General features: G+C 37.7%; 1 protein-coding gene across 1 annotated transcript in view; it reads left to right on the top strand.

The window, feature by feature from the left end:
• The window catches only part of LOC150091547 (cholesterol transporter ABCA5-like), a 389,022-nt gene that overhangs the window by 330,687 nt on the left and 43,770 nt on the right, over positions 1–14,565 (top strand). Inside the window, exons 25-26 of the mRNA XM_090376152.1 lie at positions 3,145–3,362; positions 13,248–13,486. Coding sequence (XP_090232278.1) covers positions 3,145–3,362; positions 13,248–13,486 — 457 coding nt within the window. The remainder of the gene's footprint in view (positions 1–3,144; positions 3,363–13,247; positions 13,487–14,565) is intronic.

The raw sequence follows: 14,565 nt of genomic DNA, 5'->3' as shown, positions 1-14,565 counted from the left end.
ACTTTGAATACCGGCAGTTGCTTCTGTTGTGGCAAGCCTTCATGGCGGACCATGTGTTTGCTGTGTATTTGCCACCGTGATTAAGGAATTCTACTGTGGATTCAAGTCACATATATGGGGTGAATTTTTGAAAAAATGCTGACAGAATGCAGTAAGATTTTGGGAATAAAGAAATTTCAATGTAACTTTAATATCAAAGACTCCATCTGGAGTGGTGAAAAAGCCTGTGACAAAGTTGACTAGGACACTTTGATTCATGGATGGCATGACTTGTGATGTATAGAAGTATATACACATTATTTTCATATGGGGTTACATATTTCATATGTAACCCCATATAAAAATAAGTAACCCCATAATGAATGAAAATAAAGATAATTATAGTGATGATGTGAATCTGCTGTAGAAGAAAAAATTCTTTTGAAAAAAATGACAAGCATTATAATTTAAGGATGTAACAGATGCTTCATTTCAGAGCATTATATAATGTTTATTTATAAAATTCCAGTACTTTTTTTTAAAAGAAAGAACAAATCATATAAAGAAACTTAAGTATATCTGTAATAGGGCTTGCATGCATTTTTATAGAACAGGCAAACAAGACACAAGGTCTGTGTAAAGGCATTGCTCTCTCGAATTGCGACGCTACCACAGGTTGCATAATATTGCATTACTAATAAGTAACATTTCTCCAGAGAGAGAGAGATAATGTTAATCATTTCTCTTTATTAGAATTTATAATAGTACAACATTGTACCTCATCTCTATTTCTCTAGACATGTAACATTATATCCCTCGCTCTTTAGAGTGTTGCACTACTAATAATGGAAACTTCTCTTTCTCTAGACATGTAACATTATATCCCTCGCTCTTTAGAGTGTTGCACTACTAATAATGGAAACTTCTCTAGAGAGAGAGGGAGGATATGCAATGTCAAGTATTTAGAGAAGTATTATTTATTCGTAATGCAACATGGGGCAACTTGTAGTGGTAGCTTCACAATTTGAGAGAACAGTGCCATTATATAGACATTGTTTTTAAATTTTTTTCCCTCTTCTATAAACACAGATGTAAGTCCTATTATAAATACAGGGTGTCTCAAAAATATTGGTACAAACGTTTAGGGGATTTAGGTAACATCTAAAGGAATGTGAATCGCATAGGAACCCATAACCAGAAACATCATGGGAAAGTAGTAGCAGAGGCACAAAAAGCAGAAATGACACAAGACAGTAATATTTATTTGACAACATTTATTTGACATAATATTAACAATAGAGTACGAGATGGATGCATTTCATAATGTTACAACAGATGCTCGAAGGTTCCACCATGAGACGCGATGCATGTGTGACACCGACGCAGCATGGATTGGCGGACACAGTTGAACACACCTGGAGTTTCTTTGACAGTAGCAGCAGCGCAGACGAGTCTCGCCATGAGATCCATTTCCATCTCCACAGGCGATTCATACATGATAGATTTGAGGCCCCACAGAAAGAAATCAAGGCTCGATAAATCAGGTGAGCGCGGGGGGTCAGGCAACGGGTCCACCACGGCCAATCCATCGACGCCCAAAACGCATGTTCAAATGGTCACGAACACACCTTCCATAATGGGCAGGCGCCCTGTCATGTTGAAACCAAATGTTGCATCTCACATTTGCTGGAACATCGTCAAGTAACCCTGGTAGAACTTGTTCAAGAAAGAACCGATATTTAGCAGAGATCATGCGGGATGGTAACAGGTATAGTCAGTGACTAAGTAGTCACTGACCATACCTGCCCACACATTTATTGCGAAGTGATGTTGTGCCACATGGGGGCGCACACCGTGTGGGTTGTAGTGAGCCCACACACGAGCATTGTGCTGATTGAATAAGCCTTCCCGAGTGAAATAAGCCTCATCTGTGAACAAAACATAGGCTGGAAAATTCAAGTCTTGAACACTTTCTTGGAGAAACCACTGCGCAAAAGCCACACGTGCAGGATGATCTTGGGGGAGCAGTAACTGAACCCTTTGGAGATGAAAGGGGTGTAAGGAATCGTCGTGCCAGACACGCTGTACACTGCAACGAGACACTCCTAAAGCAGAGGCAACGGCACGTGTGCTGGTAGTAGGATTATATTCTGGACGGCATTCAATGCACTTTCTTCCATGGCGGGAGTTCGCGTCGAACGTGGTCTGCCTGCACTACTCCTGTTACCTCTAAATGACCCATAATCACACAAATTTTGATGCACAAGCACAAACAAACGGTGGTCCGGTACATGTCTGTCAGGGAAGCGTTCTCCATAAATTCATTGAACGGCTCTTTCATTGCCCTCTGCAAATCCATACACTAGGCGCATGTCTGGCTAGTGTATGGATTAGCCAACTCACAGTTCGTATATCGATGCATGCTCTTTGTGCGGCAACTACTGCTTGAATGAGTAAACGAGAAATTTTCCCTCGCGTGAACTGATGAACAGTGCCATGTACCGGTGACGTTTCCAGTTATGGGTTCCTATGCAATTCACATTCCTTTAGATGTTACCTACGTCCCCTAAATGTTTGTACCAATATTTTTGAAACACCCTGTATATTGTAACTTATTGAGTTTTAATTAGTTCATATTTTGAAAACAATTTAGGTTACAAAGTGTATTTATTCAAATCACCTCTGAGAAAATATCTATAAAATATATGTATGAGCCTCAACCCTAAACTTCTGGACTCTGTCTCTGCAGTACCCCAGCCTCTTCCAGTTGTCTTGATTATTTATCTTTAGTTAATGCCAACCAATTCACCATTCCTTCATTTGAAAGCAGAACAGTGAAAAAGGGACATGTGAATTAATAAACATGTTACTTTTTTTTTTTTTTTTCCTTTTTTTTTTTTTTTTTAACTAATTTTGTGTTTTAAGTATATTTTAAACCTGATACACCCAATTCCAGAGCAACCTATACTAGGTGTTTCTGGAATTTGGCAAGCATTGGATATCAAGTGCATTGGAAACTGGCAGCTGTCAGATCCCAAGTATGCTGAATAAATAGAATTACAGTGAAATCACAGGAGGGATTTTCATACATCATCAAATAACTACACTGATATTATACTACTATAATGATCTTATAGAAAATATATGCACTTTTTTTTTTTAAAGCTGAGTTTTGGCATTTCCATATTTGGAAGAACACAAATGTTACTTCTTGATGAGCCCTCTACTGGAATGGATCCTAAATCTAAAAGACTTTTGTGGAACTATGTCAAAGAGATCTGCACAAATGGAAGTGACCGAGCTTTTACACTCACTACCCACTCCATGGAAGAGGCAGAAATTTTGTGTACACGTGTTGGCATTATGGTGTGTGGAGCTCTAAGGTATGTAATGGGATGTAGTTATTATTTGCTTTGCATTGTCATTTTTCAATATAATATTTTATTGTAAATTACAAGACTGCAGAAGATTTGTTACAGGATTTCTGTATTAGTAAACAACAAATATGCAAGGAAGTCAAGTAATCGTGCAGTAGCCAAAAGAGAGGGGGAGGGAAAATGTGCCTACAACCTATATCCACTCTTAGTGTACTCTTTCCACTGCCAGAAAGTATTGGTTTTTCTTATATTTTGCAACATGTAAACCTAGTCCACTCAGAGAGACAGTTTATTCTGGTGATCAACAAAATAGTAACTAAGTAAAGTCCAGTCCATTAATTATTCTCAGTTGCATTTGTACTCCCTGGCTTTTGTGTGCCATTCCAACGTGAAAATTCCACAGTAATTTATCCCCCTTCTGTGGATGCCTTGTTTAACATTTTTGCTGCTGGCTTTGATGACCTTTTTGACCCGGGTTTGAAAACCACAAAATTGAATCAATATGGATTGATAAAGGCAGTGAGATTTTTGAGCTTTCTTTTCACTGTGACTGAATTAATCTGCCTCTAGTGAAGATTGCTTGACAAAAATCTGGTTTTTCTTCTGTCAAAATGAATAAAAAGTTCTAAAAGTAGGGTTGTTACCCCCCCTCCAAGTGGATTAAAGCTAATTTTCTGGCTCACCAGCTGAGTTACTGATCTAGTGTCACTGCCATTTCTCTGATCATCTGTGAAGTCTGCACAAATCATTCTGTATAAGCTCAGCCTGACTTGTATTGTTTTGTATTGCTCAGCCTGACTTGTATTGTTTTGTATTGCTCAGCCTGATTGTATTGTTAACCTGATCTTCATATTATCTGCAGATTTCAGCATTGTACTTGTGTCAATGGTTAACATTACAAGTCAGGCTTGAGCTTATTCAGAATTGTTTGTGCAGACTTCACAGATGATCAGAGAAGTGATAGTGACATTAGATCAGTAACTCAGTTGGTGAGCCAGAAAATTAATTTTAATCCACTTGGAGGGGGGGGACCCCATAACAACAACAACAACCACTTGGGGGGGGGGGAACTACTCTACTTTTAGAGCTTTTTCTTCATTTTCACAGAAGGAAAACCAGATTTTTGTCAAGCAGCCTTCAATAGAGGCAGATTAATTCAGTCACAGTGAAAAGAAAGCTCAAAAATGTCACTGCCTTTATCAATCCATATTGATTCAATTTTGTGGCTTTCAAACCCGGGTCAAAGCGGTCATCAAAGCCAGCAGCAAAAATGTTAAACTAGGCATCGACAGAAGGGGGAAAAATTACTGTGGAATTTTCACATTGGAATGGCACACAAAAACCAGGGAGTACAAATGCAACTGAGAACAATTAATGGACTGGACTTCACTTAGTTACTATTTTGTTGATCACAAGAATTGTACCTGTTATTTCTTCATTGATATACAATAACCTTCTGGGTAGTTTTGCATCCGCATCCCATGACCACATCATTGTAAATTTTGGATTGGTCCAGCAAGATTTTTCCCTTTAAAAAGTTGCATTGTGATCCATTTAGAATATTGTACATCTTCAGAATAATTCTATAATGCACCCTTTATCATAGACCTCATGATGTTCCCGACCACTGAAGTTGAATGACCTGCCAGTAGCGTCCTGTGTCATCTGTAAATTCTTATTTTCATAATGTAATGGTCTTAGCTTGACTGTCCCACTCGTCCAAAAAAAGCAACAATATTTTGTATACCTAGATGTATACCTAAAGATACTGATAATTTGACATCTCCACAGATGTGCCCTGTAAATTTATATTACACTTTTCTTAACAGAAGTTAGCATTAGTAGTGGCATATGATACAAGAAAGCAAGCTTATCTTCGTGGACTAATGTTATTAGTGGAGTTCCACAATGTTCGGTGTTGGTATATTTATCAATGATATTGATGAAGGTATATGAGGCTTAGTGTTGAAATTTGCAGATGATACAAAGGTTGGCAGGGTTGTTAATGACAGTAATGGCAGTGTGCTACTGCAACAGGATCTAGAAAATTTGGGCAGATGGGTTGAGAAGTGGCAAACGAAGTTTAACATTGACAAATGCAAAGTACTGCATATGGATAGAAGTAACCCCATAGGAACGTACCAACTGTGTGGTACTACACTTAGGATAGTAGAAATTAAAAAAGACCTGGGAGTAATTGTGCAGACAGGCTGCAAGAGCAGGTCATGGAGTTTTGTCAATGATATACAGGAATTTTTCTAGCAAGGAAAAGGAGGTGATTATCCCTTTGTATAAGGCAATGGTCAGGCCATGCCTTGAATACTGCATACAGGTCTGGAGGCCTCATTTTAGGACGGATGTAGATTTGCTTGATCATGTACAGAGAAGGGCAACAAGTTTGGTGAGGGGAATGAAGGGATCCAGTTACCAAGAGAGGCTTAAGTTCTGCAAATTGCAACGGCTGGAGACTAGGCACCTGCGAGGTGATCTGAAATAGTATAAGGCCTTGAATGGGTTGAGCACACTGAATTCTGATGGGATTCTTCCACTTGCTCAGATTACAAACCTAAGGGGGCATAAATTCAAATTGAGGAAAGACAGTTGTGGAATAGATGTGCAGAAATTGCCTTTAGCCAGCAAGTGATTGATTGCTGGAACAAACTTCCATCTGTCATTGTGGAAGTTGATAGCTTAAATAAATTCAAGGAGGAACTGGACAAACATTTCGCAGGAATGGTTGTGTTAAATTTTTTTTTTTTTTTGGCTGATGCCACATAAGCTCATACGCTTGCTTTCTTGCATCCATTTCTTTTGTGAGCACATCATACTATCCAATAAAATTGATCAGACAAGATTTCTCCTTAACAAACCTATGCTGTGCCTGAAGTATAATTGCAGTCTTGTCTAGATGATCCAGCATTACTTCTTTTACCAGTGACTCCATTATTTTCTATGGAATAGAAGTTTAACTAACAGGTCTGTAATTATTTGTGTCATCCCTTGATCCCCCTTTATGAATTACAGATACATTTGCACATCTTCAGTACGTGGGCACCTCCTCGTAATTCAAGGATGCTCTTATGTGTAAAGGTTTGCTTTTTTCTGCTTTTTTGCTTTATTATGTGAAAGAGTACTTTCACAAACAATGCAAAACGGTTTTCCTGATGAACTTGCTATAAATAACAATTCATTTTCCCACTGTTCATTAAATTCACGTTTAATATCACTTTCTGCTTTTCTTTTGCTCATTTTCTTTTGCACTGTGGTGGATACAAGGAATAAAAAAAAAAACCAGAAAAGTACAAAACTGTAGAAGTCTAAATGTTGAAAAAGAACAAACAGATCACAAGTATGTACGTCATATCACACAGAATATCAATTGTAAACTGTCGAAAAATTTCGATGAACTGATGAGCAGGGGTGGGGAAGCTCCCCCCTACTATTTCTCGAGTTGGCAAAATGCGATTTGGAAATGTGATTGATGGAAATTTCTCGTAGATGAAAATACCTCAAATTTATCATTTCATTGTTTTCCTTTTAACTTGAAAGACTTCCGACAAAGGATCTATTTGTATATTCTCAGTCCCCTGAAAAAGTCATGTATTGCATTTATTTTCCCACTTGTGCATAGTGTCGGGCACCGGAGGCAACGGCCGTACAAAAGAATGGATGACTAGGTGCTCGATATATTTTCATAGCCATAGATCACTTACGGTCAAAATTCAGAAATGCATTTTTTTGGAGACTATTTAATTTAGTTCTTTTGCTAAATTGAGGGAATTGACACGTTTATGTGCATGTAAGTGGAAAAAAGGTGGTGAGTGTCTTAAGCCATATGCGGAAGGACCTGAAATGAAAGGAAATAGAACCAAAGAATCGGCAATATGGGCTTTGGGTACTTGAGAAATTTTATGATGAAATGCACCACTTGTAATCTTCCAAAGCGCCATGTTTGGTGCATGCACCATAGGTTGGCCACCCCTGGCATAGAATGATATGTTCAATTTCCTTTTCTTTTATTAATTATTATTATTATTTTATTTATTTTTTTTTTATCATTGTTTTATTCTGGGTTTTTTTTTTTTTTTTTTTGGCTGGTGCAGCATAAGCCATAGGGCTTTCTTGCACCATGCGGCCATTACTAATACTAATGGCTGATGGGATATTTGGATACTTAGTTTTTTCCCCTTCTCTTTCCTTTTCTATCCTTCAATTTGAATTATGCAAAAATAGCAGCCATTGACATCATTGGTTAGTTCCTTCCACACCATGGAAATACTGTAGTGAATACTTCATTTAATTTTCAATCAACCTCTGAGACACAAAGAACAATTTTGCAGCATATATAATGAACCCAGTTCTTGTTCTGATCACCCCTAATTTTCAGCCAAAGTGAAGTTTATATGCTTTCTTTAATATTGATGTTATAGATTGCCTGTGAGATTTAATTTAGTAATTATCACACACACACACACACACACACACACACACACACACACACACACACACACACACACACACCTTTTTCTTTCCTTCTAGTGTTTACAAAAGCTATATCGTAACCCCAGGGGCTCACATCTGGTGAGTATGGGCTTGGCACACCCAGGGTTCTGAGCTGGATATCATTGTTCTTCTCTTTCTTGGTGATTTCCTTCTACTTCTCTCTCTCTCTCTCTCTCTCTCTCTCTCTCTCTCTCTCTCTCTCTCTCTCAGGGTAACTTGGAAATTTTTTTTTAGCTGGTGCAGAATAAGCCTCAGGCTTCCTTGCACTATATTGCTAGTAATAATAATAATAATAATAAATAAATAACACACTGATGGGACATTTTAAAAGAACAGTCAACTGCAATTGATACCATAAAAAAAAAATCAAGAGTTTGGTGATATATAACAACATTCACTCACACACTTATAGCTCTGTCTGATTGACCTGTCTGGGAACTGACTCTGCACCTCTCAATCAGCAGTCAACCTAATATGAACCAAAATCTAAGTACATAAAAACTAAATTACAAAATATCTTCCAAACTGAGGATGCTGGGAACAGTTGTGCTACACATTTGAAATTAGCATTAAAAAAACATCATCTACATCAATTATGTTAAATTTTTTCATTGTTTTTCTGCGTAATGAGTATTCTATTGATTATATTATATTTATATAATTTTTACTTTAATAATGACTAATACATGGTTATTACAAGACTAATATAGAATTGCATAACTCAGAAGGGATGGATGAGCAAGATTATAAAGCGTTAGCCAATAAAGAAATAATTCCCACATCACCTGTCCATCCCCTCCAATAATTTTTCCAGTTCTTCATTGAATTTATTCAAACTACCCACTTCCACCACAATAGATGGATGTTTGTTCCAACAACCAACCACCTGCTGACTGAAGGCAAATTTTCACACATCTATTCTGCACTCATCTTTCCTCAATTTGAATTTATGCTCATCATATGTATCATCTGAGCTAAAGGAAGAATGCCATCAGCATTGAGCTTACTCAATCCATTCAAGGCTTTAAATAACTCAATCAAATCTCCTATTCTCCAGATGCTGTACTTTGCAGAACTAAAAAGCCTTCATTGTAGGACTATCCTTTTGTTCCTCTCACTAATCTCATTGCTCTTCTCTGCACCCTTTCCAGCAGGTCTACATCCTTCCTAAAATTAGGCCTCCAGACCAGTATGCAGCACTCAAGATGTGGCCTACCATTGCCTTGTACAATGGGATAATCACCTCCTTATCCCTGCTAGTAAAGTTCTTCCTGTATGGGTACCACCTCAGTGGAGGTACCCATAGACTGGAGACATGCAAATGTGAACCCAATTCACAAAGGAGGATCAAAGGCTGACACAAGTAATTATAGACTTGTGAGTTTAACTTCTGTTCCAGGAAAATTAATGGAGGCACTGGTTAAAGAAGCACTGCAGGATCATCTAGACAAGACTTCAGTTATAGCTCGGACACAGTATGGTTTTGGTAAGGGGAAGTCTTGCCTGACCAATTTGATTGGATACTATGATGCAGTCACAAAAGAGCTGGATGCAGGGAATAACTTTGATATTATATACTTGGATCTTAGAAAGGCTTTTGATACTGTTGCACATGGAAGACTGCTGCACAAATTGGAGCAGTGTGGCATTGGAGGCAAATTGCTGCTATGGATAAAGTGGTGGTTTAGGGAGAGAAGACAGAGAGTGGCAATCAATGGACACTGCTCATCGTGGACTAATGTTATTAGTGGAGTCCCTCAGGGTTCAGTGTTGGGTCCATTATTGTTTTCTGTATTTATAAATGATAAATACAGAAAACTGACACTATGCTGCTGCAACAGGATCTGGAAAGGTTGAGCAGATGGGCTGAGAGGTGGAAAATGAAGTTTAACCTTGACAAATGTAAAGTACTACATATGGGAAACAGCAACCCCAGAGCAATGTATCAATTCTGTGGTACTACACTGATAGTGGTAGAGAATGAAAAGGACCTGGGGGTAATTGTGCAGGCAGATAAGAAGTTCTCCCGAGCAGTGCAGATGGGCTGAAAGAGTAGCTCATGGTGTCTTGTCAATGATATACAGGAATTTTTCTAGCAGGGATAAGGAGGTGATTATTCCCTTGTATAAGGCAATGGTCAGGCCACACCTTGAGTACTGTATACAGGTCTGGAGGCCTCATTTCAAGAAGGATGTAGAGCTGGTGGAACGAGTACAGAGAAGGGCAACAAGATTAGTGAATGGAACAAAGGGATGCTATTACGAAGAAAGGCTTAAGTTTTTAAGTAAATTAGTGTCTGGAGACTAGGCACTGGCGAGGTGATCTGATAGAGGTGTTAAAAGTCTTGAATGGTTTGAGCATGCTCAATCCTGATGGGATTCTTTCTCTTGCTCAGATTCAAATTGAGGAGAGACAGATGTGCGGAAATTTGTCTTTAGCCAGCGGGTAGTTGGTTGGTGGAACAGACTTCCATTCCTTGTTGTGGAGGTTGATAGCCTAAATAAATTTAAGGCTCAGCTGGACAGGTATTTCAAACGAATGGAGGGGTGAAATGGAAGTTTTTTTTTTTTTTTGGCTGATGCTGCATAAGCTTGCTTTCTTGCATCATATGCCTCTACTAATGCTAATGCAACTGCAAGGGCTGTCTTGGCAGCCTGTCTGCACTGTTCAAAGAACTTCACATTTGACTTCACAATTACACCAAGAACTTTTTCATTTTCCTCTACACTGTGTGTAGTATCACACAGTTGGTACATTAATCTGAGATTACTACTACTATGAACTGCAGTACCTTACATTTGTCAATGTTAAACTTCAACTACCATTTCTCAACCCATCTGCTAATTTTTTCCAGATCTTGTTGCAGTAGCATACCCTGATTACTGTCATAAACCACTCTGTCAACCTTTGTATCATCTCCAAACTCATACATTAAGTTTAATACGAGCTTAATTAATGATATTTTTGAAGACATCCGCTCGTATGTCTTCACCAAGCAATGGGCCAACACTGAACCCTGGGGAACTTAGTCCATGAAGAGCAATTCCCTTTGATAACCACTCTTTGTCTTGTCTCACCAAACAATCCCTTTAATGATAGCAGTAATTTGCCATAACGTCACATTATAGTAGTCTTCTATGTGCAACAGTATCAAAATATTTTCTGAAATCTAGGTATATGATGTAAAAAATTATTTTTTTGTATCCATTTCCTTTGTTACTAAATTATGGTATCAATCAGGTTGGTCAGACAAGATTACCTCTTAAAAATCCATGCTGTGGCTGAAGTTCAACAGCATTCCTGTCTAGGTGGTCCTGCATTACTTCTTTATCCTGTGATTCCATTATTTTTTCAGAAACAGAAATCAAGCTAACAGGTCTGTAATTACTCATTTCACCCTTTGACCACCCTTTATGAATTAGGAATACATTCCTATATCTCCGGTCTACAGGGACCTCTCCTGAACCAAATGATGCTCTCATAATCATGGCTAAAGGTTTGCTTACCTCTTTTGCTGCCTCCCTTAGCATAATTGGATAGATCTGTCCAACTCAGGTACTTTTTTATATTTAGCTTTAACAATATCTTCTCCCCTCTCCTCTCAATTATCACAAAATCATTCAGCTCCCTGTTAAAATTTGACACACTTCTGGCTTCCCCTATCCCTAAAAATGTTCTCATATGTGTGAATGTAGATTCAGAATATCTATTCAGTTTGTAGCAGGATTATCAACAGTTAAGCCATTCTTGTTGAATGGACCAATGTGTTTCATCTCCTTCCTTCTAGTGTTTACATAAGTAAAGAATTCTTTGCCCCTTTCTTTCCTTTGCATTTTTTGCCAGAGACTTCTCTTAATCTGCCTTAGCTGCCTAACCTCCTTTTTGACATGAGTGCAGACTAGTTTACATCTACTCTAGGTATCTTTATCACCTGGTAATTTGTATGCATCCCATGCATTTTTCTTCTCTGCCACAAATCTCATATGTTCATCTGTCATCCATTTAGGTCTAAGCCTCAAACAGTATGCCTTAGTTAGTATAAAAAGTGAATCTAGTAGCTTCTACGACTGCATCCCTGAATGCCTCCCATCTAGAATTTGCTGTGGTACCTTCGTTAGTTGGTCCAACTTCACAGAATTTAAAAACTGTCTGAGACCATTATAGTCACCTTTATGAGAGCAAAAACCCCCTCCCTTTGCACATGCAAGTAGTTACATCTTTAAGTAAATCCCACATCAGTACACTGTGATTACTGTTACCTAGTGGGTCTTTTATCTGCAAATTATTATGCATGAAGTGTAGCTGCTGATAATATAATCAGATCAAGAGTATTGCTTCCTCTTTTTGCCTCTCTAATATGCTGCTATAGAAAACAGTCACCCAGTAAATCCATAAAATTACTGCCAAGTGTGTTGTTAGTGACCAATCCACAAGTTCCAGTTAATATCTGAAAAGTTAAAGATCCCCCCCCACCCCATTATAAGACATTCCGATTTACTGGCCCACTCTTTATGTCTGTACAGTTCATTATACTCATTACAATTGTTAGGCCTATATAGCATACTCCTACTCTCATTTTTGTTTTCCCAGTGCTTATATCACATCAAAGTGACACAACATTGCACTGGTTAAGTTGTCCAATTTGGGCTTTGTAAGCTGCAATTGAATAAATTCTGTGGAATTCTGATATAAAAAATTTCACTAATGTTTTCCAGAAATGTTAAAAGTAGGAATAAATTAATATCAAGAACATAAATTAAAAGTAAATTAAAAGCTAAAAATTAAAAAAAAAAAGTTCAGGGTATTCATTTTTAAAAAAACTTTAAAAAATTCACAAAGAAACTCATTCAGAGAGTCTGTACCATCAGAAACTCACCAGCAACTGCCTGTGTGCATTGCCAAGAGCACTCAGCTCATCTTGTGAACTCACACGTGAAAGGGTTAATTCAGTATCCATTGACATTGTAGATAATGTGTATGTTCTTTCTCTATCATATCTTATAGTAATGAGATTAGTATTAATATAATTATTAAATGTTTACACTATGCAAAGTAAAATTGCATGGAACACTATGACACTTAACATCATTGATAGGAACTAAAGGTTTCTGCTAGTTATGCTACTGCATAGAAAAGTTACTTTGAACATTTTCTTGAATTCTGTATTTTAATATATCCATAAATACAATCTGAGAGTACAATAGGCAGCTTTTCAAAACTTATATGAAATATAAGTAGCATAGTGTTTCTTGCAATACCATGTGTCATTACAATTCTGCATTTCATATTACTTTTTAATATTTTAATTATAATAACGATTTTATAAATAAAGTGAAATGGTTTTTCAGTAATAGGTTATTTATGGGATCTCTTGCCTTTATGTTTCAGATGTCTTGGGTCCACTCAGCATTTAAAAAATAAGTATGGAGAAGGATATTTACTGGAAGTGAAGGTTTCTTCTAATGGTAAAGCTGATGAAACTAAAAAATTAAGTCTTGCAAAGAATTTTATTATGCAGAATTTTTCAATGGCTAAACTCAAAGAAGAATTTGGAGACTGGGTATTATACGCCATTCCACCAACTGATGTATCTTCATTAGCACAAGTTTTCAGATGCATAGAAAATGGTAAATGAGTATACATTAATTTTTGCTTTTTTTTTTTTTTTTTCTGTTTTGTGTTTTTGAGATGAATTTTGATTATATACTTTGGAATATTTCAGTATTCCGAGATATATATTTTTTGAATACTTCAGAAATCCTTAAAATCCAGCTTTGGAATGTAGGATATCAGATGATTCTGTTATATTATATGATCATTTCTGTGAAAAACAAAAATATCAAACAATTCCCATTCTCGATTTGATTTTATATTTATTTTCAGCTTATTTGTAAGAAATTAATATAAATAGTTCTAACTATAATTTTTTTTAATGATCTGCAAATTTTAAGCAATGATGGATAAAACAAGTCAATGTATAAAAAGCAAGCATTTTTTTTTAATAGTTCCTCATGATTCTGTGGTTCAAGGTGTGTTTGTTTTAATTGCGATCTCCAGGGTTTCTCCTATATGCTGCTATAGCATCTGAAAGTACAATAGGCCAAATAAGGCCAAAGCCAGCAAATGTATGTATGTAGGTCTGTAAGTATGCGTGTTGCTATGTTGAGTGTTAGTGGCATAGTGTTTTTTTGTCTGGTAGCACCGGGAGTTCTCCCAACTAAGCGTTGTTACTCTGTGTAGCAATACTCTGTATAAGGCCAGAATGTGTGTGTTAGTGTATGTATTGGGTATTAGTGTAGGTTGTGTTGTTCTTCTGGCCACTTAGCCTGGGGACCTGTTAAGAGCCACCAACATCCCCATGTTTCCATCACCACCCCCAGGGAGGCGGGCGAGGACCATAGGAGAGAATAGCTCTGGAGAGGCAAACCCTGGGGTAGCCCAGGCTTCCAGGGAGTGCCCAGAAAAAATAAAAAAATAAAATTTTATTGGAAAGGAAATAGGGGGAGAGAGACAAAAGTGGGATAAAAGGGGCGAGAAGAAAAGAGGGGGCTGAAGCAAAGGAGCTCGCCTGGTTGGAAAGGGATGACAGTAACGGTTCCCTGGAACAGGAAGCCTATCCTGATCCATGGGTGGAAGTGAAAGAGGGTGGTGGCGTCAGCCACCAGGCAAATAAGGGTAGGGTCCACCCAGGGTGGGGGAAGGGGAT

Source organism: Mastigoproctus giganteus, chromosome 1, assembly GCF_048544385.1.
Source record: "Mastigoproctus giganteus isolate SK-2022 chromosome 1, ASM4854438v1, whole genome shotgun sequence".
NCBI classification, from domain to species: Eukaryota; Metazoa; Arthropoda; class Arachnida; order Uropygi; family Thelyphonidae; genus Mastigoproctus; species Mastigoproctus giganteus.
The sequence above is the reverse complement of the archived record's forward strand: the minus strand, read 5'-3'. Positions and strand labels throughout refer to the sequence as shown.